Raw genomic sequence first — 26,029 nt, forward strand, 5'->3', positions numbered from 1 at the left:
GCTCTGTTCAAAGTATTTACATATGGTCACCTTAGAAGAAAACAGCTGATCAGTGGGGGTGTCGGGGCTGGACCCTCACCTTTCTGCTGTTATTCCCCTATTCTGAGGATAATGTAATTAGGCCCCTTAAGCCCTTTAACAGAAAAAAAAAATGTGGACTAAACTTTGCTTATAAACAATTAAATAGAAAGCAATTCTTACTGCAGATAAGTGCCTAGGAGCGATGACTTGAGGAAAATCCTCCTCTATTTGTTGCAGAAATCAATGGTAACTGCTCCCTGGACCCCTTCCATGTGACTGGGGATACACAGTAAGGCTATGTGCACACCATGGGTTTTTGTGGCGTTTTTTCCTATGCAGAAAGGAACCAAAAACACAATGGAATCCTAATGCAAGCTAATTCTATGACAATCCTGAAGTGTTGTGCACATGATCAGTAAATTTTTGTCAGTATTTGCAGTGCGAGCGAGGATAAGCGCCATACTTGGTGCATTTTATAGATGTGCCTTTTCTGGGGTGGCTGAGAACTGATGTTTTTAGACTGGGAGGGGCCAATATCCATGGCCCCTTCCAAGGCTATTAATATCAGCCTACGGCTGTCTGACTAGCCTTTGCTGGTTAGATTTTATAGGGGGACCCTATGTCAATTTTTTTCTGGGGTCCCCCTGTAAACTAGCCAGTAAAGTCTAAGCAAACAGCTGTGAGCTGATATCAATAGCCTGGGAACCTTTATGGCTATTGGCTCCTTCCCAAAATATTAACATCAGCCTCAGTTTTCCCTCTGCTGGTTATTACAATTATGCGGGAGCCCATGCAATTATTATTTTTTTCTCCTTAAAATTAACAGTTGATGTCTGGTTACAGCCTATGTAGGTTCGCTCTGTAAACACTCCTACATAGGCTGGTGACAATGTGTGGGTTTGTGTTTACTTATCGGCTTAGTAATGAGGGTATCGGGCTGACACCTATTCATTACCTAGAGCTAGGTGTCAATGACAGCTGCTGACATCAAGCCCTACTACTGCTTCAGCATGAAAAAGGTGGTGTTGAGCCAAGAAATTACATCACAAAATCTTTTTTTTTTTTTAAATATCTTTATTTAGCTCAAAAACGCATTCATTGCTGTACACAAAAAAAAAAGACGCATACAAAACCGCACTTTTTTTCTGCCTAGAGATGCAGAAACCTTGCAGAAATTTCTGCAAGCGAATACTCAATGTGCGCACATAATAGCCTAATAGTGTACAAGCACAATAGCTGATATCTACTATATAATTGTCTAAGGGTCACTTCCGTCCGTCTGTCTGTCCTTCTGTCTGTCACGGATATTCATTGGTCGCAGCCTCTGTCTGTCATGGAATCCAAGTCGCTGATTGGTCGTGGCAAAACGCCCACGACCATTGCCACGACCAACCAGTGACGCGCACAGTCTGGAAGAAAATGGCCGCTCCTTACTCCCCGCACTCACTGCCCGGCGCCCGCTCCATACTCCCCTCCGGTCACCGCTCACACAGGGTTAATGCTGGTGGTAACGGACTGCGTTATGCCGCGGGTAACGCACTCCATTACCGCTGCTATTAACCCTGTGTGACCAAGTTTTTTACTATTGACGCAGCCTATGCAGCGTCAATAGTAAAAACATCTAATGTTAAAAATAATAAAAATAATAAAAAATGATTATATACTCACCTACGCCGCCTTTTCCGCTCCTCGCGATGCAAGCGGCACGTTCCGGTGGCAAGGATGGTCTGGCAGAAGGACCTGCCATGACGTCACGGTCATGTGACCGCGACGTCATCACAAGTCCTGCGCGCCAAAGACCTGCAGTGACGTCACGGTCATGTGACCGCTACACGGTCATGTGACTGACGTCATCATAGGTCCTGCGCGACAAGGACCTGCCGTGACGTCACGGTCATGTGACCGCGACACGGTCACGTGACCGCAACGTCATCACACCCTGGGACAGGAAGCTGCCGCCTGCACCCCACACAGGAGACAGAGCTACAACGCGCCTGCGGAAGGTGAGTATATGTTTATTTTTTATTTTTTTAACCTGTGTCATACGTGCCTGGGCAATATACTACGTAGCTGGGCAATATACTTCATGGGCTGTGCTGTATACTACGTCACTGGGCACTATACTACGTGGCTGGGCAAAATACTATGTGGCTCTGTGCTGTATACTACGTCATTGAGCAATACGTTCATTCCTCAACCAAGAATCTGCAAAAACCCTAGTCCATGCCCTCATCATCTCTCGCCTTGACTACTGCAACCTCCTGCTCTGTGGCCTCCCCTCGAACACTCTCGCACCCCTCCAATCTATTCTAAACTCTGCTGTCCGACTAATCCACCTGTCCCCCCGCTATTCCCCGGCCTCTCCCCTCTCTCAATCCCTTCACTGGCTCCCCATTGCCCAGAGACTCCAGTACAAAACCCTAGCCGTGACGTACAAAGCCATCCACAACCTGTCTCCTCCATACATCTGTGACCTCGTCTCCCGGTACCTACACGCAACCTCCGATCCTCACAAGATCTCCTTCTCTACTCCCCTCTTATCTCCTCTTCCCACAATCGTATACAAGATTTCTCTCGCGTATCACCCCTACTCTGGAACCCTCTACCACAACACATCAGACTCTCGCCTACCATCGAAATCTTCAAAAAGAACCTGAAGACCCACCTCTTTAGACAAGCCTACAACCTGCAGTAACCACCGATCGACCAAACCGCTGCATGACCAGCTCTATCCTCACCTACTGTATTCTCACCCATCCCTTGTAGACTGTGAGCCTTCGCGGTCAGGGTCCTCTCTCCTCCTGCACCAGTTATGACTTGTATTGTTTAAGATTATTGTACTTGTTTTTATTATGTATACCCCTCCTCACATGTAAAGCACCATGGAATAAATGGCACTATAACAAATAATAATAATAATATACAATGTGGCTGGGCAATATACTACGTGGCTGGGCAATATACTACGTGGCTGGGCAATATACTACGTGGCTGGGCAATATACTACGTGGCTGGGCAATATACTACGTGGCTGGGCAATATACTACGTGGACATACATATTCTAGAATACCCGATGCGTTAGAATCGGGCCACCATCTAGTATTAATATAATCTTTCAATGAGAATGAAAGCTCTCAGCTCCTTGCCTCTGAATTGTCAAACCAATGATTCACCTTACAGAAGACAAGCTCCAGACTAGCCAACAGTCAGGCTGCTGGGGAGCCAGGAGTTTGCTATACGATGTCGTGCCTATAATCCACATTCTAACAGGTAGATACATGGGACTGCATAGAACACACACACACACGAACACACTCGCAGACACACTAACCACTCCACTTTCAACAATGGGGAAATATTCTGTTTTTCCCCAGGTTTAACACAAACATTCTGCAATATATATTACTTAAAATTGAAGTCTATGACATCTATAAATCTCATGCACAAAAACAGATTAGAAAAGCATTTTACTTCTGCATAAAATGAAAGCTATAATCCAATTGGCTTCCATAGGTTAAAAGAGTTGTTGACTTTATTCACAACCCCTTCTTAAAAAGGAACCTAAAAAAATGCTATTAACCTGAAGATAGAGAGTTAATTTGCAGGTAAATAGCTTTATAATGCTGTCCGTACGCAGAGAAAAATTTACTTATTTCCTCACGTGGGCCTCCATCTTTCAGTCATAGGGGTGTGCACGGAGTGGTTGCAGTCACAGCTCATTATAGTGCAAGCAGTGGCTATAAGTATGCCCATGCCGCACAGTATGCAATCACAGTGCTGGGAAGTGGTTAACCCTACGCTCACAGTATAGTGATTGGTACTCCGTGCATGCCCCCCATGATTGAAAGTCAGTGGCTACTGGTAGAAAAAAAAAAAGTTAATTTTCTCCTGGTAGCTGGACTTTCAGTAAAGGAGCTTTACTTACGGATTAACCTTTCATCTGCGAGCAAATAGCATTTTCTAAGGGTACCGTCTCACAGTGGCACTTTGGTCGCTACGACGGCACGATCCGTGACGCTCCAGCGTCGCTCCAGCGTCGTAGACTGCGGTCACACTTCACAATGCATGGCGCTGGAGCGATAATTTCATGACGTATTTGCGATGTAGAAGAATACAATATCGTGCACACCTTTGTTACACGATGCGATCATGCCGCCACAGCTGGACACTTGACGACGAAAGAAAGTTTCAAACGATCTGCTACAACGTACGATTCTCAGCGGGGTCCCTGATCGCTGCTGCGTGTCAGACACAGCGATATCGTATGGATATCGCTGGAACGTCACGGATCGTACCGTTGTAGCGACCAAAGTGCCACTGTGTGACAGTACCCTTAGGCAACAGGTTTCCTTTAACTACTTCTGGACTGCCCATAGACTTTAACCCCTTCACAGCTAGGCCAATTTCTGTTTTTTTCGTCCCCTTCTTCCCAGAGGCATAACTTTTATTTTTCTGTACACAGACATATGAGGACTTGCTTTTTGTGAGATGATTTGTACTTTTGAATGGCACCATTCATCTTACCACAGTGGACTGGAAACCGAGAACAAAATTCTAAGTGGAAAAAAAAAAATCCTCAATTCTACCATTTTGGGATAGATCTGTCGTTTTCATTGCCGGTTAAAGAATTTATTGTAATATCACAGCTTAAAAAAACACAAAAAAAACTTAATTTTAGAGTTCTTGAATTTTTTTGTTTAGGCTTACAGATCGGGTTAATTATTTGTATATTTACATAGATCGGACACAGCGATACCACGTTTTTTTTTTTATACATTATCTTTATTTTAATGGGGAAAAGGAGGGCAATTTGAACTTTTTTTTTTTCTAACTGTTCTCAATTAGTCCTTACGGGACTTGAAGCTGCACTTGTCTGACTGCTGTATATAACACAAGCTATGCCAAAGCATTGCTGTATATAGTAACAGTCACAGTCTCCTTTGAAGCCTGGACAGAGGCTTGGTTTCAAAGGAGCTCCATAACTATAAGCATGGAGGACTTCAACAGACACCCTGAGGTCATAGAAATCCATTGGCTACTCGCGATCACGTCACAGGAGCGCCAATGGGTGTACGGCATGAGGTGCATGTTAAATTCCACGGTAAGAGTTTGACAAGGGAATTTAACAGGTTAACAATCGAAGGTGGAGCTCTACTTCACTCAGGTCCTGGCTGTAACACTATGGCATCACCTGCTGAGAATGGGGTGCGCTCATCCTGAGCGCCCACTCCATACACCTGCTTCCGACTTGCACTGTACATATACGGCACATGTTGTAAAGGAGTTAAACATCCAGGCAGTTCACAATTTACCTAGCAGTGATGTATTAAAACGTCACTGTATAGCAAGTAGCTTGCAGGAAATCAAGCAGCTGGCTGGCAGTGGTAGCCAAGACAGCCCACAGAGAAGGTAAAGATAATTTATCATGTTTGACTGCTGTGTGTACATCGCTGAACAAGTATTGTGTATACAGATTATGAATCACTGATAGTGCTTCCTTCTCTGGATCCAGTGTTCATGTGATCACTTGGTCTAGTGAGGTAACAAAAGCTACAGGGTTCTTGGAGACTCAGTCAGCTCTGCTATGGAGCCTTGAAGCTGAATTGGGGCCAATATATAAGTCCCAGTTACAGGGAAAACTGGCAATAAACAATGTGATACTATGCTCGCAAACCCCGTAAAGGTATTTTCTGTCCTTATAAAGAGCATAGTGTGTAAAATAAATTAAAAATAAAAAAAATGTCTGCTATTTAAAAGTAATGTCAAAGAAAAAGATTTTATTTTTATAGCAATCCTTTGTGGTCCTAAAATAAAAAAACGTAAACGATAGACACTCATTTTATGTAATTCTTTACATTTTCCCATGATATCAGCAAGAAAAATAAATACAAACACGACAAATTAAGCCACCCATTTATCGTAAAGGGGAAAAAAGCAAAATATTGAATATCCGAAAGATACGTTTTTTGGAGCCCTTAAAAGTGCATGTAGCTTATAACCAGAAAATGTGCTGTCAGGGGCAAGATATAACAGACTAATCATTTAAAGAGGGCCTTCCATGACTTATTGCCTTTTAAACTGGCTACACACTGAGAACAGGGCAGAAGAGCGGACCAACACTTACAATTTTTGTAACTGGCCTTGTCGATACCAAGATACTAACTTAAAAAGTAGAATTTAAATTTTCTCTTTAATTACATGTGTGGTTAGAGATTCTTCACAATTTAGTCTCCATTACATATCATAGTATCACCTTCTTCCTGGATACACACAGGGTAAGTAACAGAAAGAGCAATAGGAAGTAGACCTTGACCTGCTTCCTTACGGCTCTGCTGACATCACACTTTTCCTAATGTTTAGTGCGTACTTCAAGGGAATCTGTCACCCATTTTTTGCGATATGATGTAAAAATATCATTAAATTTAGTGCCACAAGAATTATAGCATTACTTTTGAAACCCCCTGACTCCCCACCTTTGATGACTAAATACCGCTTTTATCTCTCCTGCCGTGTATGTGAATCTCATCGGTCTGGTCAGATGGGCGGGGTTTATTTTCCCTATCGCCCCCCCTCCTCCTCGGCTTGCTGTACGTAATGTGATCTGTGAATATCACAGATCCCAGAGTTGCTGAGCGTATGCACTGAAATGGCCTCTCACGCGTGCACAGTATGCTTTGCCCAGCTGTGGTCAAAGCATAAAATCAGTATTGCGCATGCGCTCGCATTTTTCATTACATTCTATGCCCCTTTAGTCCAGAATCACACAATTTGCATCGGAAGACTTCCGGGGCATAGAACGTAATGAAAAATGCCAGCATAAGCGCAATACGGATTTTATGCTTTGCCCACAGTTTGGCAAAGCATACTGCACACGCGCGGCAACTACGTGAATGCAGGAATGACCAGAAAGAAATGTGTAGCGCAAGACAGGAGGGGGGGCGAGGAGAATAAGCCCCGCCCATCTGAAAGGACCGATGAGATTTACATACACCGCAGGAGAGATAAAAACGGTATTTAGTCATCAATGGTGGGGAGTCAGGGGGTATCAAAAGTACTGCTATAATGCTTATGTGGCACTAAATTTAATGATATTTTTACATCATATCGCAAAAAATGGGTGACAGATTCCCTTTCAGTTTAACTCCAGGCGCACAAGTTAAACCTGCCCACAGGGACCAATAACTGAAGGCCAAAACAGCATATACAAAAAAAAAAAAAAGACGGATGTCAATGTGTGGCATCTGTAACAAGCATCTATTACCCTGTGGGTGACGGATTAGTTAAACATGTGTCCAATGGTGGTATTCATAGACAATAATGGTGTCAGTAATGTCCAAATCATGACAGGCTATTGATGTATTAGTGAAACAGATCCAATGGGTGATGGATGCTACCGTCAGGCTTCACTTACAGCTGTAATATATATATATATATATATATATATATATATATATATATATATATATATATATATATATATATATATATATATATATATATATATATATATATATACATACATGCATATGTTTATAGATAGATAGAGTTTCTCCTGTCTAATATGTTAACTAGAGTATTTAAATAAAAACACGTCATGTGAACAGGGCCTGAGGTCTATGACCAGTGCTGCTTGAAGAGCTTGTAGGACCGTGCATAAACCAGGCAATCATAGGAATCTTCTTCCAAAGAAGACAATCATGCTAAATAACACCATAAAAGCTTTGACAGCAGTATGAATTGTTTCAGTGGCATATGCCTAAATTCAACTGCCGGTATAGGCTTCTGATACAGAGAATTGCCAAACTCCAGAAAATGTATTGTTTCTATTAAACAGGAACATATGAATTGGCCACAAGGGGTACTATGGCAGCTAACCCCAAGCTGAGGTGATAGAGGAGCATCCCATGACTATTAGTGAAAGCCAAAAACTGTGCCAACAATCTGTGGATTGTGTAATGAGCACTACAGCAGGGAAAACGAGAATTTATATAGCTCTTCCCAGGACAATAACAACTCATCACTGAGTATAATAGCGGCAGGACCCCAGGATCCAATTATGCCTACAATCTGAAAAAGATTATTCCAAGCTACACAATCAATTCAAAAAAAGTTATTAAAAAAAACCTGAAAAATATAAAATCAAGGATTTACCGTAGATAGTAAATTTGTTTCTAGGGGGAAAAAAATTGATTACAGAACGTCTATAACAGGGGTGGGGGAATCTTCTCTGCCAAGGGCCATTTGGATATTTATACCATCCTTCGGGCGCCGTACAAACTCCGCCCACAAAGTGCATCCTGACTCTGGCACTGGTGTCAGGACATAATCTGTCATTGTGTGCCCTTCAGTGCTCAGTAGTGAACACTGCATGTGCATGCTAACAGAGCAAGAAGAAATTAATGAGCTGGTGGCAATCAAAATACACCTCCCTGCCCAACAATGCGGTCCCTGAGAATCTGCTCGGGGCCTGATAAAAGGTCACCGAGGGCCGTAAATGGCCCCTGGGGCCTGAGGTTCCCCACCCCTGGTCTATATCATCTTGTGTGGTGCACATAGTAGCATGGTTTCCACTCCTCTGAACAATCTACTGGCTGCTAATGGCCACCATACACAATAAATGGCTGCTGACCGAACAATGGTTTGGGGAATTGTTCAGTTTTTCACGGTGATCTGCTGTGAAGACACTGAGCTTGAATTGCGGTGACCTCATGACTGGCTTTTTCCCACAATGCTGAGGTCACAGCAGTTCAGCCTCAGTGACCGGAGGTAACCACGATGACGTCACTACCAGTCACTGAGGCTGCGCAATATCCATGACCCCCAGCTGTCAGCTTTAGCAGGCTGTACACCCATGCCATTTTTTTTTAAAAAAATTATTCATTTATAGCGCAGGAGCCGGCTGATGAATAATCCCATCCGCCACTCCTGCTCTCATGGTTATTAGCAGCAGGTGTAGGCTGATGTGAGTAATAGTCCAATCAGTCAATGCCTGATGTCATTGTCACTTGAATATAGCTCTCATTCTCCCTGCTTGAGCTGATCGTCGACAGAGCAGGGGAGAATGATGATAGCGTCTTCAGCACCCGGCGCAGGGGAACAGCGCTAACTGTAACGCTTCTTCCCTGGCGCCGATGCGTGTCACATGGATGGTATCCATGTGTGTTCTCCGTGTGCACGTATACAGGACTTTTTGCGGCCCGTGCTGATGGTAAAGAAACGGACATGTCAGCGTGTTTTGCCCACGGACACACCGTCTGTGGAAAAACACTGACATGTGCACAGACCCATTAATTTGAATGGCTCTATGTGTGTCAGTGTCTACGGTACGTGTGAAAACTGTCACCACACATCCCGGAAACATGTATGCCAAGCAGGCATTTGTGGCTGGAGAGGTAAGACAGGAATAGCACTGATCATTTTCAAAACCAACGTCATTCGAACACTCAAAATTTCATCATACAGGGTTTTGGGTTTTTTTCTACAAGAGGATTTCGCTCAGGATTTAGTTGCATACTTGCCACAGGTTTCATCCACATTACAGACTTCATTGCAGATTTCCCCCTCAACATGAAGTGCACTTCTAATTCCAACATGTAGATGAGATTTTTGGGAGCTTACCAAACTAGCCGATTTTCAAAGGACAAGAAACCATCAGAAGTCCATATCAACTGTGGGACATTTACTTATCAAATCTCCTGAAAATCAGTGTTTGTGAAAATTGATTTGCATAACCAAGTTCAGAGGAAAGGTCAGTAACCTCTGGTCATATGACAGGAACCCTGAGAACCGCCACCTACCTTCTGCACCCACAACATCTTTTAATTAGCTGGCCTGGTATGATTAGATATGCAAGTCATGCTGCCACATCAGGCCGGGTAATCAAAAGAGGAGCCACAGATGTCGTAAAGTAGGAGGTGGTTCTCAGTGCTCACGTGCAACAGCCAGAGATTACTGACCTGGCCACTGGATTGAATCCTGCAAATAGCAATATACATTCAATAGCTGTTGGCTGAATGGAGATAGATCTCTTGGTGGCTTATCTTCCAGAGAACAAAAGAGATGGGCATTTTACTTCAAGCTGCCTAAACATCAGTCATCTGCACATTAGACAGTGGGCCAATCCCACTAATATTAGTATTGACTTTAATGCGTATAGGGGCTTTCAGAGCAAAGGCTGGAGGCCAGCATTCACGGCATAATTTCGGCAAACCTGCCGATATCAACGGGTTTAGCCAACAGTCGGATGTGTATAAGGGTCCGCAGCAGAAGATTGTCAGGGAAGAGAAATAACCGGAATGTCTAATATTAAAGGGAACCTATCACCCCGTTTTTTTCGGTATGAGATAAAAATACTGTTAAATATGGCCTGAGCTGTGCATTACAATAGTGTAGTTTGTGGACCCCGATTCCCCACCTATGCTGCCGAAATACGTTACCAAAGTAGTCATTTTCGCCTGTCAATCAGGCTGGTCAGGTCGGATGGGCGTGGCTTCTTCCCCCAGATATTGCGTAGTTTTCCGTTGGTGGCGTAGTGGTGTGCGCATGTCCAAGGTCCCCAATCCTGCACGGGGGGGTGAAAATAGCAGCGATGTCCGTTATTCCATTGGTGGTCGGTGGGCGCGGCCATCTTCCTTTGGCCGCGCGTGCGCAGAAGCGGCGCTCTGCTAGCCGCGGCTTCAGGAAAATGGCCGCGGGATGCCGCGTGTGCGCAGATGGAGATCGCGGCGGCCATTTTCCTGAAGCCGCGGCCAGCAGAGCGCCGCTTCTGCGCACGCGCGGCCAAAGGAAGATGGCCGCGCCCACCGACCACCAATGGAATAACGGACATCGCTGCTATTTTCACCCCCCCGTGCAGGATTGGGGACCTTGGACATGCGCACACCACTACGCCACCAACGGAAAACTACGCAATATCTGGGGGAAGAAGCCACGCCCATCCGACCTGACCAGCCTGATTGACAGGCGAAAATGACTACTTTGGTAACGTATTTCGGCAGCATAGGTGGGGAATCGGGGTCCACAAACTACACTATTGTAATGCACAGCTCAGGCCCTATTTAACAGTATTTTTATCTCATACCGAAAAAAAACGGGGTGATAGGTTCCCTTTAAACAGTCAATCCTTTGGTACTCTTGAGATATTCAGCAGACAAATGTTTGGCAGCGGTTCTCTTTGACAATACAGGAACACAACAGAGCGAGAGCTCCTTTGTATGAAAGTTGAGACAGCTGCCAACATGGCCATTCTGTGTGCACCTCTAAGGCCGGGTTCACATTAGAGCAGCGTATGATCCGCTTAGATCCATATGCGTCATACGTACATATCTTTAACATGGTGTACACAGGGACATGCGTTTGCATGCGGATGCGCACACATGCGTCGTTTCGCGGTGTGCGGCGTTGTCCAGCGAACGCAACATGTTGCATTTTTGAAGCGTTAAATATTGCGCAATCATGCACATGCAGATGTGTGAGTCAAAAAAACGCATTACTGTCTATGGGAACACATTGGTACGCAGGGACGTGTACTTTAGACTGCGCATGTCCAGGACATAATGTCACCATCTCCACCATGTGCGTAAAAAACGCAAATGCATGCCAAAACGCATTTAAACGCATGCACAGTGGGGGGGTTTTGCAGCATGCATAAGATGATACGGCGGCGTACATAAACGCTAATGTGAACCTAGCCTCAGGCAGACAAATTGGACCTTGGGCCTGTGTTTTGGAGTCATTGGCACTCTACAGTGGATTGTGAAAGTATTCACCCCCTTGGCATTGTTGATATTTTGCTTCCTTAACCTGAAATTATTTTTTTTGCTTTATCAATATGCTTTGGGTCATTGCCTTGTTGGAAGGTTAACCTCCGTCCCAGTCTCAAATCACTGACAAACAGGTTTTGCTCCATCCATCTTCCCCTCAACTTAAGACCATTTTACCTGTGCCTGCTATCAAAAAACATCTCCATAGCATGATGCTGCCACCACTATGTTTCACTGTGGGGATGGTGTTCTTGGGGTGATGAGCTGTGTTGGTTTGGCGCCAGACATAGCATCTACCTTGGTGACCAAAAGTTCACTTTTGGGCTCATCTGACCACAGCATCTTCCTCCATACATTTCTTTGTGCTGCCTCTCTGATTAATGCACGCCTTGCCCGGGCTGATCATTTTGGTGGGCAGTCCTCTCTTGGCAGGTTTGTTGTGGCACCATACCATGTTCTTTCCATTTGGGGATGGTGGATTTGATGGTGCTTCGTGGGATCAGAGATTGGGATATATATTTTTATTTTTTTTAAAACCCAACCCTGACTTGTACTTAACAACTTTGTCCCTGACTTGGTTGGTCTTCACGGTGTTTGGTTAGTGGTGCCTCTTGCTTGATGGTGTTTAAGCCCCTATGGCCTTTCAGAAAAGGTGTGTATATACCGAGACCACGTTACACTAAGACTGCAGACAGGTGGACTTCCTTTCAATAAGCATGAGACTTATGAGGCTGCCATCACACTAGCAGTATTTGGTCAGTATTATACATCAGTATTTGTAAGCCAAAACCAGGAGTGGGTGATAAATGCAGAAGTGGTGACCTGTTTCTATTATACTTTTCCTCTATTTGTTCCACTCCAGGTTTTGGCTTACAAATACTGATGTGAAATACTGACCAAATACTGCTAGTGTGAGGGCAGCCTGAAGGTAATGGCTTGCATCAGAAATGTTTAGGGGCTTCATCGCAAAAGGGGTGAATACTAGTGATGAGTGAATATACTCGGTACTCGAGATTTCCCGAGCAAACTCGGGTGTCCTCCGAGTATTTGTAAGTACTCAGAGATTTACCATAGTTTTCATCACCTCAGCTGAATGATTAACATATGTTAGCCAGCATAAGTACATGTGGGGGTTGCCTGGTTACTAGGGAATCCCCACATGTAATCAAGCTGGCTAACAGATGTAAATCATTCAGCTGCGGCGCTGAAAACTAAATCTCCGAGCACTAAAAAATACTCGGAGGACACCCGAGCGTGCTTGAGAAATCTCGAGTAACGAGTATATTCGCTCATCACTAGTGAATACATATGCACATAGCAATTTTTAGTTATTTGATCCCATACATTTAATTTAAGCCTATATTTTTCTCACTTCACCAACTTCAAAGACTATTGAGCGCTGATGCATCACATACAAATCGGATTACAAAAATATTTAAACACAGGTTATAAAGTAACAAAATAGGTAAAAAGCCAAGGGAGGGGGGCGGATACTTTCAGAATCCACAGTATATTACTACATAGTGCCTTCTTATGGCATGGTAACATTCCGAAAGGAGCTTCCATAATGGAGCATCTGATTGAGTGTACCACAACCTCCTTGGGGAATAAAATCATAGGCACATGGATGTAATGTAGGAGCTTCATGTTACAGATCTGTACAAAACCGATTCATACCCTACCAATTTCTTTTCTAGGATCCACTATGATCAGGCTTGCTTATATGTAATATCTGAGATTGTCAATTTTGGCATCAGCTATAAAAAAAATATTAAATAAGGGAACCTAAGAATATAGCTGCCTGTATTACCTCAGCAGACAGTACCGTGCATTATATATGAATCCGATCCTATGCATAAGAACAGAATAAATCTGTGCTATACTATGGGAATTTTCTTTAACATGGGTCTTATGTAACCTGTTACATGCTGAATGTTACTATATGACACATGAAAAGGGGAAGCAGCACTAAGGGTACCGTCACACAGTGAAATTTCCATCGCTACGACGTTACGATTCGTGACGTTCTAGCGATATCGTTACGATATCGCAGTGTCTGACACGCAGCAGCGATCAGGGATCCTGCTGAGAATCGTACATCGTAGCACATCGTTTGGAACTTTCTTTCGTCGCTTGATCACCCGCTGACATCGCTGGATCGTTGTGTGTGACAGCGATCCAGCGATGTGTTCGCTTGTAACCAGGGTAAACATCGGGTAACTAAGCGCAGGGCCGCGCTTAGTAACCCGATGTTTACCCTGGTTACAAGCGTAAACGTAAAAAAAAACAAACAGTACATACTTACATTCCGGTGTCTGTCCTCCGGCGTCTCAGCTTCTCTCCACTGTGTGAGCGCCTGCCGGACGGAAAGCGAGCACAGCGGTGACGCGGTGACGTCACCGCTCTGCTTTCCGGCTATGGCGCTTACACAGTGGAGAGAAGCAGAACGCCGGGGACAGACACCGGAATGTAAGTATGTACTGTTTGTTTTTTTTTACGTTAACGCTGGTAACCAGGGTAAACATCGGGTTACTAAGCGCGGCCCTGCGCTTAGTAACCCGATGTTTACCCTGGTTACCCGGGGACTTCGGCATCGCTCCAGCGCCGTGATTGCAAAGTGTGACCGCAGTCTACGACGCTGGAGCGATATTCATACGACGCTGCGACGTCACGAATCGTGCCGTCGCAGCGATGGAAATTTCACTGTGTGACGGTACCCTAAGCCATGAAACATGGTCTTCGGTCTCTTAATCCACTTTACTCTGCAGACTGATGACCCTAGAAGCAGCAAGTAAACCATGAAGATTAGGAATGACCATATCATCCTAATCTAGGAAGACAAAATATATGATGTAGTGAATGTAGTACTCACGTACAGCACTTACAATGTTAGTCATCTATAAAATGGCAGCATGGTGGCTCAGTGGTTAGCACTGCAGCCTTGCAGGGCTGGAGTCCAGAGTTCAGATCCCACCAAGGAAAACATCCGCAAGGAGTTTGTATGTTTTCCCGGTGTTTGCGTGGGTTTCCTCCGGGTACTCCGGTGTCCTCCCACATTCCAAAGGATATACCAATAGGGGATCTAGATTGTGAGCCCTAATGGGGACAGCAATGATAATGTGTGCAAACTGTAAAGCACGGAGGAATATGTTAGCACTATATAAAAATAAATATTAATTATTATAGAAGCTAAAGGGGTTGTCCACTACTAGGAAAACCCCTTCTTGATCAAACTGTTTGGTGCCCATAAAATAATAAAGCCCATACTCACCTCCGATGCTGGCGCTATTGCCACAGTGTCGACACCCGAACTCCCGTGCAGTTGTTGTGACATGTGACGCTGGCACCCAATCAGCGATGGCGTCACTGTCCACACCTTCGGACAAATCAAACATGAAGAGGAAGTCTGGGCTGCAGCTGAACTCGGACTTTCCCTTCATGCTCAATTTGACGGGAGGCGGGCACAGTAATGCCAGCGCCAATTGGGCGCACATGTCACAAGCCACAACAACTGCACAGGAGACATGCCGACACCACAGGAACGGCGCCAGCACAGGAGGCGAGTATAAGCATTATTATTTTATGGGGGCCAAGTGACGGGCATGAGAAGAAGTTATACAAGTAGTGGACAACTTCTTTAACTCGTGAGTAAAAGTGGGGTATATGTCTCTATTATACCTTTCCTCTGATTGTTCCATTCCTGATGCCGGCTTACAAATACGGATGTAAAATACTGACCAAATGCTCAAAGTGTGCACGTGGCCTTGCAGAGCAAATGGTTCACATCTAAACACAGATGTGTTTCATGAGAGACACGAATCAAACAATCCAATGCCAGCCTATGGGTCCATGAAAAAAAGAAAAAAAAAAAATCAGACAGCATATAGATACCATCAATGTGCTCTATTATTTTCATGCATGTTTGATAGCAAAAGAAAAAAGTGACGAATCTCTGATGATAATAGCCGTCATACTGATCAAACACTGATCCAAAATAGTAAAAAATAAAAATGGATAGATTTTTGTTAAAGAGGCTGTCTGCACAGAATGACTGCACGCAGTCGGTGCATCCTTGGTGTGTCCAAACCTTTAGGCTATGTGCCCACGTTCAGGAAAGTGTGCAGAATTTTGCTGAGCAAATCCGGACTACTTTCGCAGGAAATCCGCACGTGTATTTTTCACGTTTTTTTTTGGAGCTTCCCAATGCAATAATAGTGGCAAATCCGTGAAAAATCTGCAAAATTAATGAACATGCTGCGTTTTTTTCAGCGATGCGTTTTTATCGCAGAAAAAAAACGCAACAAGTGCACAAAAATTGAGCAATGCATTAAAAATGATAGGATGCTTAATGTAAGCATTTTTGCAGCGGAAAACTGCAAAAAAAAAACCGCGAAAAATCCGGATCGTGTGCACATAGCCTTATCTGCACCTTCACATCAATCTGTCCTTTCTGGCTCCATAAAGGCAGAGCTGTCAATCAAATAATGGGGTGGGGATTGAGGGAAATCAAGTAGGTGGGAAAATGCACTTAAATGCTTGGCCACATCAAGCGTGCATGAGCGCCTGTTCTTGGTTTGATTCTGTGATGGCAAACTCCCTTAAAGGGAACCTGTCGGCAGGATTGTGCTCAGTAACCTATTAGAATGATACCTGGGTTGGTGAAATATGTCTTGTGGTTGTTGTTACATCTGTATTTGTAGTTTTCAGTAAAAGATTGTGCTCCGGAGCAGCCTGTGGGGGGGGGGGGGGGGGAGGGGGGTCTTCATGTTCTGCTCTGCTTACATATTCATCCATATGGGCTTGTGACAGGTCACTGATCCCTCAGTCACCTGCCCCCTATTTAACATAATGCCTACAACATTGTTGATATGGCATATAATATTGTTGGCTATTGTGAGGCTTAGGAAAAAATAAATAAATTACGGTACATCCAGCAAAATGGAACCGGCATCTGAGTAGTAGCATCTGTCTCTTAGGCCGGTTCACATTAGCATTTGAGTCTACAGTGTGCTGCTGCGGACTTCCTTCACTCCGCCTGCTTGCGCACGCATCCTGCATACCTATCTTTAACATTGGGTATGCAGGGACATGCGTTGTATGCAGATGCGTTCGTTGTTTTGATGTGCCCGCAGAACGCAACATGTTGCATTTTCTTGCGTTCGGCTTAAGGAAAGAAGTCAGCAGCACCATGCTACGGACTCAAACGCTAATGTGAACTTAGATGCTACTCTACTGTGCAAGTGCCGCAGCAGCGCCATTTTGCTGCAGCCAATTTTTTTTCCTCCTGCAAAATGGTGCCGACATGCACAGTAGCATCCATCGCTTGCCGATAGATGCTACTGCACAAATGCCGCTATTTTTTTGAGGGGGAAACAAAAAAAAATTGGGCTGCAGCAAAATGGCACTGGCGCTTGCACAATAGCATCTATCCGTAAGAAATAGATGCAACGAAACAGGCATCATCTTGCTGGATGTAAAAATTGTTTAGAAGCCTCACAATAGCCAACAATATTATATGCATTATCAACAATAATACCAACATTATATGCATCATGTAAAATAGGAGGCAGGTCAGGGAACGATCAGTGACCTGTCCCATGACATACAGATGCATGTAAGCGGAGCACAACATAGAGCCCCACACAGGCCGGCCCTGCGCACGAGAATCTCATTAACTGAAGATTGCAAATGCAGATTAAACAACCAGAAGATGGATTTCATCATCCTGACAGTGTCTGTTAGCTTACTTGGCAAAATCCTGATGAGAGGTTCACTTTAAGGCGTCAAAAGTATCTTTTTTTTTCAAATGATCAGTACTACCCAACATGTCTTGCAGATAAAGTGGTGATCTAAGAACCCCACTGATCACTCAAAACCTGCTCTGCAATGAGCAGCTCGTCAGGCAGGTCAGTCTAAGAGCACACACAGAACGGTGCGCGGGCTCCGCAGAAAGTGTACGAGCCTGTCCACAGAACGGTGCGCGGGCTCCGCAGAAAGTGTACGAGCCTGTCCACAGAACGGTGCGCGGGCTCCGCAGAAAGTGTACGAGCCTGTCCACAGAACGGTGCGCGGGCTCCGCAGAAAGTGTACGAGCCTGTCCACAGAACGGTGCGCGGGCTCCGCAGAAAGTGTACGAGCCTGTCCACAGAACGGTGTGCGGGCTCCGCAGAAAGTGTACGAGCCTGTCCACAGAACGGTGCGCGGGCTCCGCAGAAAGTGTACGAGCCTGTCCACAGAACGGTGCGCGGGCTCAGCAGAAAGTGTACGAGCCTGTCCACAGAACGGTGTGCGGGCTCAGCAGAAAGTGTACGAGCCTGTCCACAGAACGGTGTGCGGGATCACTAGAAAGTGTACGAGCCTGTCCACAGAACGGTGTGCGGGATCACCAGAAAGTGTACGAGCCTGTCCACAGAACGGTGTGCGGGCTCAGCAGAAAGTGTACGAGCCTGTCCACAGAACGGTGTGCGAGATCAGCAGACAGTGTACAAGCCTGTCCACAGAACGGTGTGCGGGCTCACACACTTCACACTGAGCCTATACACTGCTCTGTGCTCTTCTGCCTCCTCAACTTTCAATGTGGCTCTTGGATCGCTCACTGGGGGTCTGTGGGGCAAGTTGTGCAAAATAAATAAAATTACACATTAGATACACTCCAATTTATTTATGCCTTGCTATTTCCATAAGCACGAGTCTACTATTGTAGTGCAGACAATACACAGTATAGTTCAGTGGTGCTATCACGTCTGCTTTTTTCAGCTCAAAAGTTTAAGAAGAAAAAAAAAAAAAAAATGTTCGAAGTTTAGTTTAATTTGCTGACCAAAACTGTTAATTGAAATGCCTGGGTCTGACAATGGCTATCATCTATGGGAATACTTTCTAATACAGTGTTCCCCAATTCCAGTCCACAAGAGCAGCCAACAGGTCATGTTTTCAGGATTCCTTTAGTATTGCCCAGGTGATAGAATTAGTGCCTGTGAAGGTGATGCAATTATCACCTGTGCAATACTAAGGAAATCCAGAAAACATTGGCTGGTGGCTCTTGAGGACCGAAGTTGGGGGAACACTGGTTTAACAGAAATATAAAACCATTATAGACTCCTTAACCTGCAGCAACAACCCCCCCACCCCACTTAATTACAGGCCTCCATGACTGCTGAACTCATGGGCTGACAAGAATGGGGCACTCCCAATGGGTGCTGACGGCTTCGCATGTTCAATTTCAATGCCCAATGTTGTTTTGTCATGGGAGATGAACAACAGAGATTTTGGGCAGCTTCTTCCTCACAGAGAGAACATACACACTGAACCAAACTGAGCGTGAATGTGTGCAGGGGAAAAATAAAATAGATGACAGCTCCCCGATTTGGATGCCTCTGTTCACACGGGTGTCATGGCTTTTTGTATCGGACATGCTTGGATCCATTCTCACACACTATTTTTTGGGGACTGTCAGAAAGCAATAGCATCCGTGCGACCTCATGAATACAACTATAAACTAGTTACATAAGACATCCATTGGAAACAGAAACCATAACCTGGGATATACCCTGCTGCACAGTATGGGAAAAAATGGGCCACAAAGAGACCCTGGTATGCATTCTGAATGGGAATCGTGCCCTCCATGTCCCCAGACACAATGACACTACAGCAGGCGGCACAGGGCACATCAGGGTGATGATATGACAATGACTCAGGCTCATTATCTGTCACTGAAGGTAGAAGTCTGGCCCAGGAGATAAGGTGCCACAGGGTGCAACAGCAGAGGTTCCTGAGCTTCAGATGCCAGGCGCCACCAGTAAAGGGTCAGCGGCAGCCCAGCTCCCCGGGGTCAGCGGCAGCCCAGCTCCCCGGGGTCAGCGGCAGCCCAGCTCCCCGGGGTCAGCGGCAGCCCAGCTCCCCGGGGTCAGCGGCAGCCCAGCTCCCCGGGGTCAGCGGCAGCCCAGCTCCCCGGGGTCAGCGGCAGCCCAGCTCCCCGGGGTCAGCGGCAGCCCAGCTCCCCGGGGTCAGCGGCAGCCCAGCTCCCCGGGGTCAGCGGCAGCCCAGCTCCCCGGGGTCAGCGGCAGCCCAGCTCCCCGGGGTCAGCGGCAGCCCAGCTTCCCGGGGTCAGCGGCAGCCCAGCTTCCCGGGGTCAGCGGCAGCCCAGCTCCCCGGGGTCAGCGGCAGCCCAGCTTCCCGGGGTCAGCGGCAGCCCAGCTCTCGGGGTCAGCGGCAGCCCAGCTCTCGGGGCCAGCGGCAGCCCAGCTCTCGGGGCCAGCGGCAGCCCAGCTCCCGGCACACAGCAGCGCTCACACAGGGCCTCCTCTGCACCGCGGAGAGGTGCCGGCCGTCCGGGCACAGGAGGATGCAGGCCGGTGTGCTGGGGGCGGGTCTCCCGGTCTCACCTCATCCTCCCGCTCGTTCCTGAAGCACAGACAGGCCGCCCGCTTCTTGAAGCCTTCCCGGTCATAAGTCCGAGTCTGGTTCGGCTTGAACTTCATCATAGAGGCGGCTACTCCTCCAGCCTCCCCGGATGCTACAGCTGCCGTCACCGAGAGCCTTGCCGTTGCCTCTATCCGCACCACACGTCCGAGCGGCCGGAGCAGGAGGAGAGCCGGCCCGGGGTTAGAGGAGGCTGGTGCTGCTGTTGAGAAGTGAGCACCCGGAGCAGACGCGCCTCTCCATGGACTTGTGTCGTCTCCGGTCTGTGTCCGTTCAGCTGGTCCGGCCCCGCCGCCTGCACTGCCCCGTCACTCCCGCCCCTGGCTGCGCGCACACTGCACGTCTCTCTAGGAGAGTAGAGCATTCCACGGCGCGAGCGAGAGAAAGACTGCGGCGCATGCGCGTTAAGGAGGGCGGGTCGGTGGATGCAGCTCTCAATGAAGAGTAGTGATGTGTGCGCATTCCTGTACCGCGCTGTCCCGCCTACAGGCTGAGGGGAGTACGGCGGCGCCCCCTGCTCTCCCTGTTGCCCAGACAACCGCTCCACTAGTGCCATATTGCTCTGTACGTGAATAAACGTCCCCTCACCGCACTCCACACAGGCCTGCCTGCCAGGCGCATGCGCCTTACTCGTGGGAGAAGGAGGGTCTTATTCTTCAGGGAGAGAAATATTACCATGTGAGAGTCCTCAGTGGCTGATACCTTATAATGGCTCACTATAAGGCTATGTGCACACGTTGTGGATTTTCCCGCGGATCTGCAGCAGTTTTCCATGCGTTGTACAGTACCATGTAAACCAATGGAAAACCAAATCCACTGTGCACATGCCGTGTTTTTTGTACTAGGGTCTCCTTTTCTTCTTTGATTGTAAATTTTGTGTATAAAATTTTGGATTATCATGTCTTTTTACAAGTTATGGTAATAAAATTATTAATTTTATTTTCGTATAGCACTCCTTTTTTTTTGTTCAATAACATAGAACATGCAACATACAGCACATACACCATATGACATACCGTACATACAACATACAGCAGTACATACAACGTATGACATACAGAACATACAACAGTACATTCAACATACTGTACATACAACATACAACAGTACATACAACATATAACATACAGTACATACAGCATATAACACAGTACATACAACACTACATACAACATATGACATACAGTATGTACAACATACAGTACATACAACATATAGCATACAGAACATACAACTTACAACATACAGTACATACAACATACATATAGACATACAGTACATACATATAGACATACAGTACATACATATAGACATACAGTACATACAACATAGAGTACATACTCACCATCACATTGATACCGAAGCCATTGCTCACCTGTAAAAAATATTAAAATAATAAACAATATACTCCCTGATCCGCAAATATCCAATTAATATGAGTGTCCCACGACGATCTCCCGTGGAGAGCAGCCACATCAGCTGATGCGACCACTCTCCATGGGCTCCGGGATACAATGACGGCAGGCATTCTTCCGCACTGTATCCCTCCGCCGCTGTGAGTATAGTTCCTACTCTCACTTGTGGCACTGCTGTGTGGGAAAATTCCCACACAGCTTTGCTATAAAGTGAGACCAATGAACTCAGGTAACCTCTTCAGTGATGCACTGCAGGAGCCATTGTCTCCTGTCAGTGTGTCACTGATGGTCTATAGAGCAGTGACATCACCCGATGTCACTGTTCTATAGGGCAGATTGTCGTGGGACACTCGTTATTAATTGGACTACGGCGGAAAGGGAGTATACGGTTGGTTTATTATTTTAAATTTTTCGCAGGCGAGTGAGTATGGTAAGTATGGTGAAATTAAGAATATTAAAATACTTTATTCTGGTTGTGTCTTTTTTTTTAACTCTTGCACTACTATAGGATTAGTAATGAATTGGCGTCTTATTGACATCTCTCCATTATTAACCGGGCTTAATGTCACCTTACATTAGCAAGATGACATTAACCCCTTATTACCCCATATCCCACCGCTACAGAGGAGTGGGAAGAGAGGGGCTAAGTGCCGGAATTGGCGCATCTTACAGATGCGCCATTTCTGGGGAGGCTGCGGGCTGGTATTTGTAACCGGGGGGGCAAATATCCATGGCTCCTCTCTAGGCTATGAATATCAGCCCGCAGCTGTCTGCGTAGCCTTTCTGGCTATAAAATATAAGAGGATCCCATGTCATTTTTTTGGGGGGTCCCCCTATTTTAATAGCCAGTAAAGGCTACACAGACCGCTTCAGGCTGATGTTCATAGCCTGGGAAGGGGCCATGGGTATTACTCCCTTCCCAGGCTACAAATATTAGCCCCCGGCCATCGGCTTTCCCCCTCTGGCATAGAAAATTGCGCGGGAGCCCACGCCATTTTTTAAAAAAAAGGATGGACTGGCGAGGTGCAAGGGTGTTAGCAGGGAGGCCGCAGAAAAGGATGTTGCAGTAGTCAAGGCGGGAGATGAGGGCATGCACAAGCATTTTAGTAGGTTGACGTTTGAGGAAAGGACGGATTCTGGAGATATTTTTGAGCTGGAGGCAACAGAAGGTGGAAAAAGCTTGGATGTGCGGTTAGAAGGACAGGGCAGAGTGGAAGGTTACTCTGAGGCAGCGGACTTCCGGTACGGGGGAAAGCATGACATCATTGATTGCGATAGATAGGTCAGGTAAGGAAGATCTATGGGATGGAGGAAAGATGATGAGTTCAGATTTGTCCACATTGAGTTTGAGGAAGCGAGAGGAGAAGAAGGAGGATATGGCTGATAGGCACTCTGGGATTCTGTACAGCAGAGCGGTGACTTCTGGGCCAAAGAGGTAGATCTGAGTGTCATCAGCATAGAGGTGGTACTGGAATCCATGGGACTTTATGAATTGTCCCAAGCCAAGTGTATAGATTGAGAAGAGTAGGGGTCCTAGAACAGAGCCTTGGGGGACTCCAACAGAGAGAGGGTAGGATGAGGAGGTAGTGTGGGAGTGGGAGACGCTGACTGTGCTGTTGGAAAGGTACGAGGAGATCCAGGATAGGGCGAGGTCTTTGATGCCAAAGGAGGAGAGGATCTGTAGTAGGAGGCAGTGGTCAACTGTGTCGAAAGCAGAGGACAGGTCTAGAAGGAGGAGTACAGAGTATTGTCCATTAGCTTTGGCGGTGTAAGTAGGTCGTACTCGTTAGTGATTTTGGTCAGGGCTGTCTCAGTTGAGTGATGGGGGCGGAAACCAGATTGTAGATTGTCAAAGAGCAAGTTAGATGAGAGGTGGGAGGAAAGTTCAGAGTGGATCTATCTATCTATCTATCTATCTATCTATCTATCTATCTATCTATCTATCTATCTCATTCCTTCTATCGATAGATAGAATCCATATATCTATCTACATCTATCCATAGATATATCTTTAGATAGATATATGAATAGATATATCTATCTCATTCCTTCGATCTATCTATCTATCTATCTATCTATCTATCTATCTATCTATCTATCTCTCTATCTCATTCCATCTATTTATCTATCTCTCTATCTATCTATCCCATTCCTTCCATCTATCTATCTTTAGAAGGTATAGATAGATAAAATGAATCTATCTATCTATCTCTGTCTATCTATCTATCTATAGAAGGAATGAGATAGATAGATGATAGATATAATAGATAGGTAGATAGATAGACAAAAGGAATGAGATAGATAGATAGATAGATAGATAGATAGATATGGGATAGATAGATAGATAGATAGATAGATAGATAGATAGAAGGAATGGGTAGATATAAGGAATGGGATAGACAGATAGATAGATAGATAGATAGATAGATAGATAGATAGATGATAGAATAGATAGAAGGAATGAGATAGATAGATGATAGATAGAATAGACAGAAGGAATGAGCTAGATAGATAGATGACAGATAGATCTATAGACGGATAATATCTATCGATCTATGTATAGATCTATCTATCTATATCCATCCATCCATCCATCCATCCATCTATCTCATTCCTTCTGTCTATCTATATTTATATCTATCTATAATTATCTATCTATCTAATGGAATGTGGGTTGGACAAATGTAAAAGAGGAGGTTGGACAAGTAATGACATCACAAATCTTTTTTATTGTTCAATAGTACACCTTTATTTAGCTTTTAAAAACGCATACAAAAATGCATCAAAAATGCACCTGCGTTTTCTGCCGAGAGATGCAGATTCAGTGCAGAAAAATCCGCAGGCAAATCTGCAACATGTGCACATACCCTTAAGACGGTAACAAGGAGCGCTCCAGCCTACTCAGGTCTCTTCATCGGGCATTTAATCACGAGAGACCTGAGGAGGCTGGAGCTCTGTCACTGTTACCATCTGTATAGTGAGCACCTTGTCATCATGTTCACATGGCCGGAGATGTACCCGCACTATGGACGATGTAGCACCTGTCATCATGTTCACATGACTGTAGATATGCTTGCACTATGGACGATGTGGCACCTGTAGTGTTGAGCGATACCGTCCGATACTTGAAAGTATCGGTATCGGAAAGTATCGGCCGATACCGGCAAAGTATCGGATCCAATCCGATACCGATACCCGATACCAATACAAGTCAATGGGACTCAAGTATCGGACGGTATCCCTGATGGTTCCCAGGGTCTGAAGGAGAGGAAACTCTCCTTCAGGCCCTGGGATCCATATTAATGTGTAAAATAAAGAATTAAAATAAAAAATATTGCTATACTCACCTCTCCGACGCAGCCTGGACCTCACCGAGGGAACCGGCAGCGTTCTTTGCTTAAAATGCGCGCGTTTACTTCCTTCCGTGACGTCACGGCTTGTGATTGGTCGCGTGCCGCCCATGTGGCCGCGACGCGACCAATCACAGCAAGCCGTGACGTAATTTTCAGGTCCTCAATGCCTAATTCTAGGCATTCAGGATTTTAAAATTACGTTCCGGCTTGTGATTGGTCGCGTCGCGGTCACATGGGCGACGCGACCAATCACAAGCCGTGACGTCACGGGAGGCAGGAAACGCGCGCATTTTAAAATTACGTCACGGCTTGTGATTGGTTGCGTGCCACCCATGTGACCGCGACGTGACCAATCACAGCAAGCCGTGACGTAATTTCAGGTCCTGAATGCAGAATTAGGCATACAGGACCTGAAATTACGTCACGGCTTGCTGTGATTGGTCGCGTCGCGGTCACATGGGCGGCACGCAACCAATCACAAGCCGTGACGTAATTTTAAAATGCGCGCGTTTCCTGCCTCCCGTGACGTCACGGCTTGTGATTGGTCGCGTCGCCCATGTGACCGCGACGCGACCAATCACAAGCCGGAACGTAATTTTAAAATCCTGAATGCCTAGAATTAGGCATTGAGGACCTGAAAATTACGTCACGGCTTGCTGTGATTGGTCGCGTCGCGGCCACATGGGCGGCACGCGACCAATCACAAGCCGTGACGTCACGGAAGGAAGTAAACGCGCGCATTTTAAGCAAAGAACGCTGCCGGTTCCCTCGGTGAGGTCCAGGCTGCGTCGGAGAGGTGAGTATAGCAATATTTTTTATTTTAATTCTTTATTTTACACATTAATGTTGTTTCGATACCGATACCCGATACCACAAAAGTATCGGATCTCGGTATCGGAATTCCGATACCCGCAAGTATCGGCCGATACCCGATACTTGCGGTATCGGAATGCTCAACACTAGGCACCTGTCATCTTGTTCACATGACCGGAGATGTGCCCGCACTAGGGACGATGTGGCACCTGTCGTCAGATATGGACTGGGGCTGAAATTTAGCCC

The 26,029-nt window shown here is 45.8% G+C and overlaps 1 protein-coding gene across 2 annotated transcripts in view; it reads right to left on the reverse strand.

The window, feature by feature from the left end:
• The window catches only part of NUDT4 (nudix hydrolase 4), a 75,530-nt gene extending 54,780 nt beyond the window's left edge, over positions 1-20,750 (reverse strand). The window contains exon 1 of one of the 2 annotated variants that reach the window (XM_077265411.1): positions 20,166-20,750. In XM_077265411.1, the coding sequence (XP_077121526.1) occupies positions 20,166-20,264 (99 nt within the window). In that variant the 5' untranslated portion in view covers positions 20,265-20,750. The remainder of the gene's footprint in view (positions 1-20,165) is intronic. The other variant, XM_077265412.1, reaches the window with a different exon arrangement.
• Between the last annotated feature and the right edge of the window lie 5,279 nt (positions 20,751-26,029).

This window comes from Ranitomeya variabilis, chromosome 5, assembly GCF_051348905.1.
Source record: "Ranitomeya variabilis isolate aRanVar5 chromosome 5, aRanVar5.hap1, whole genome shotgun sequence".
Lineage (NCBI taxonomy): Eukaryota > Metazoa > Chordata > Amphibia > Anura > Dendrobatidae > Ranitomeya > Ranitomeya variabilis.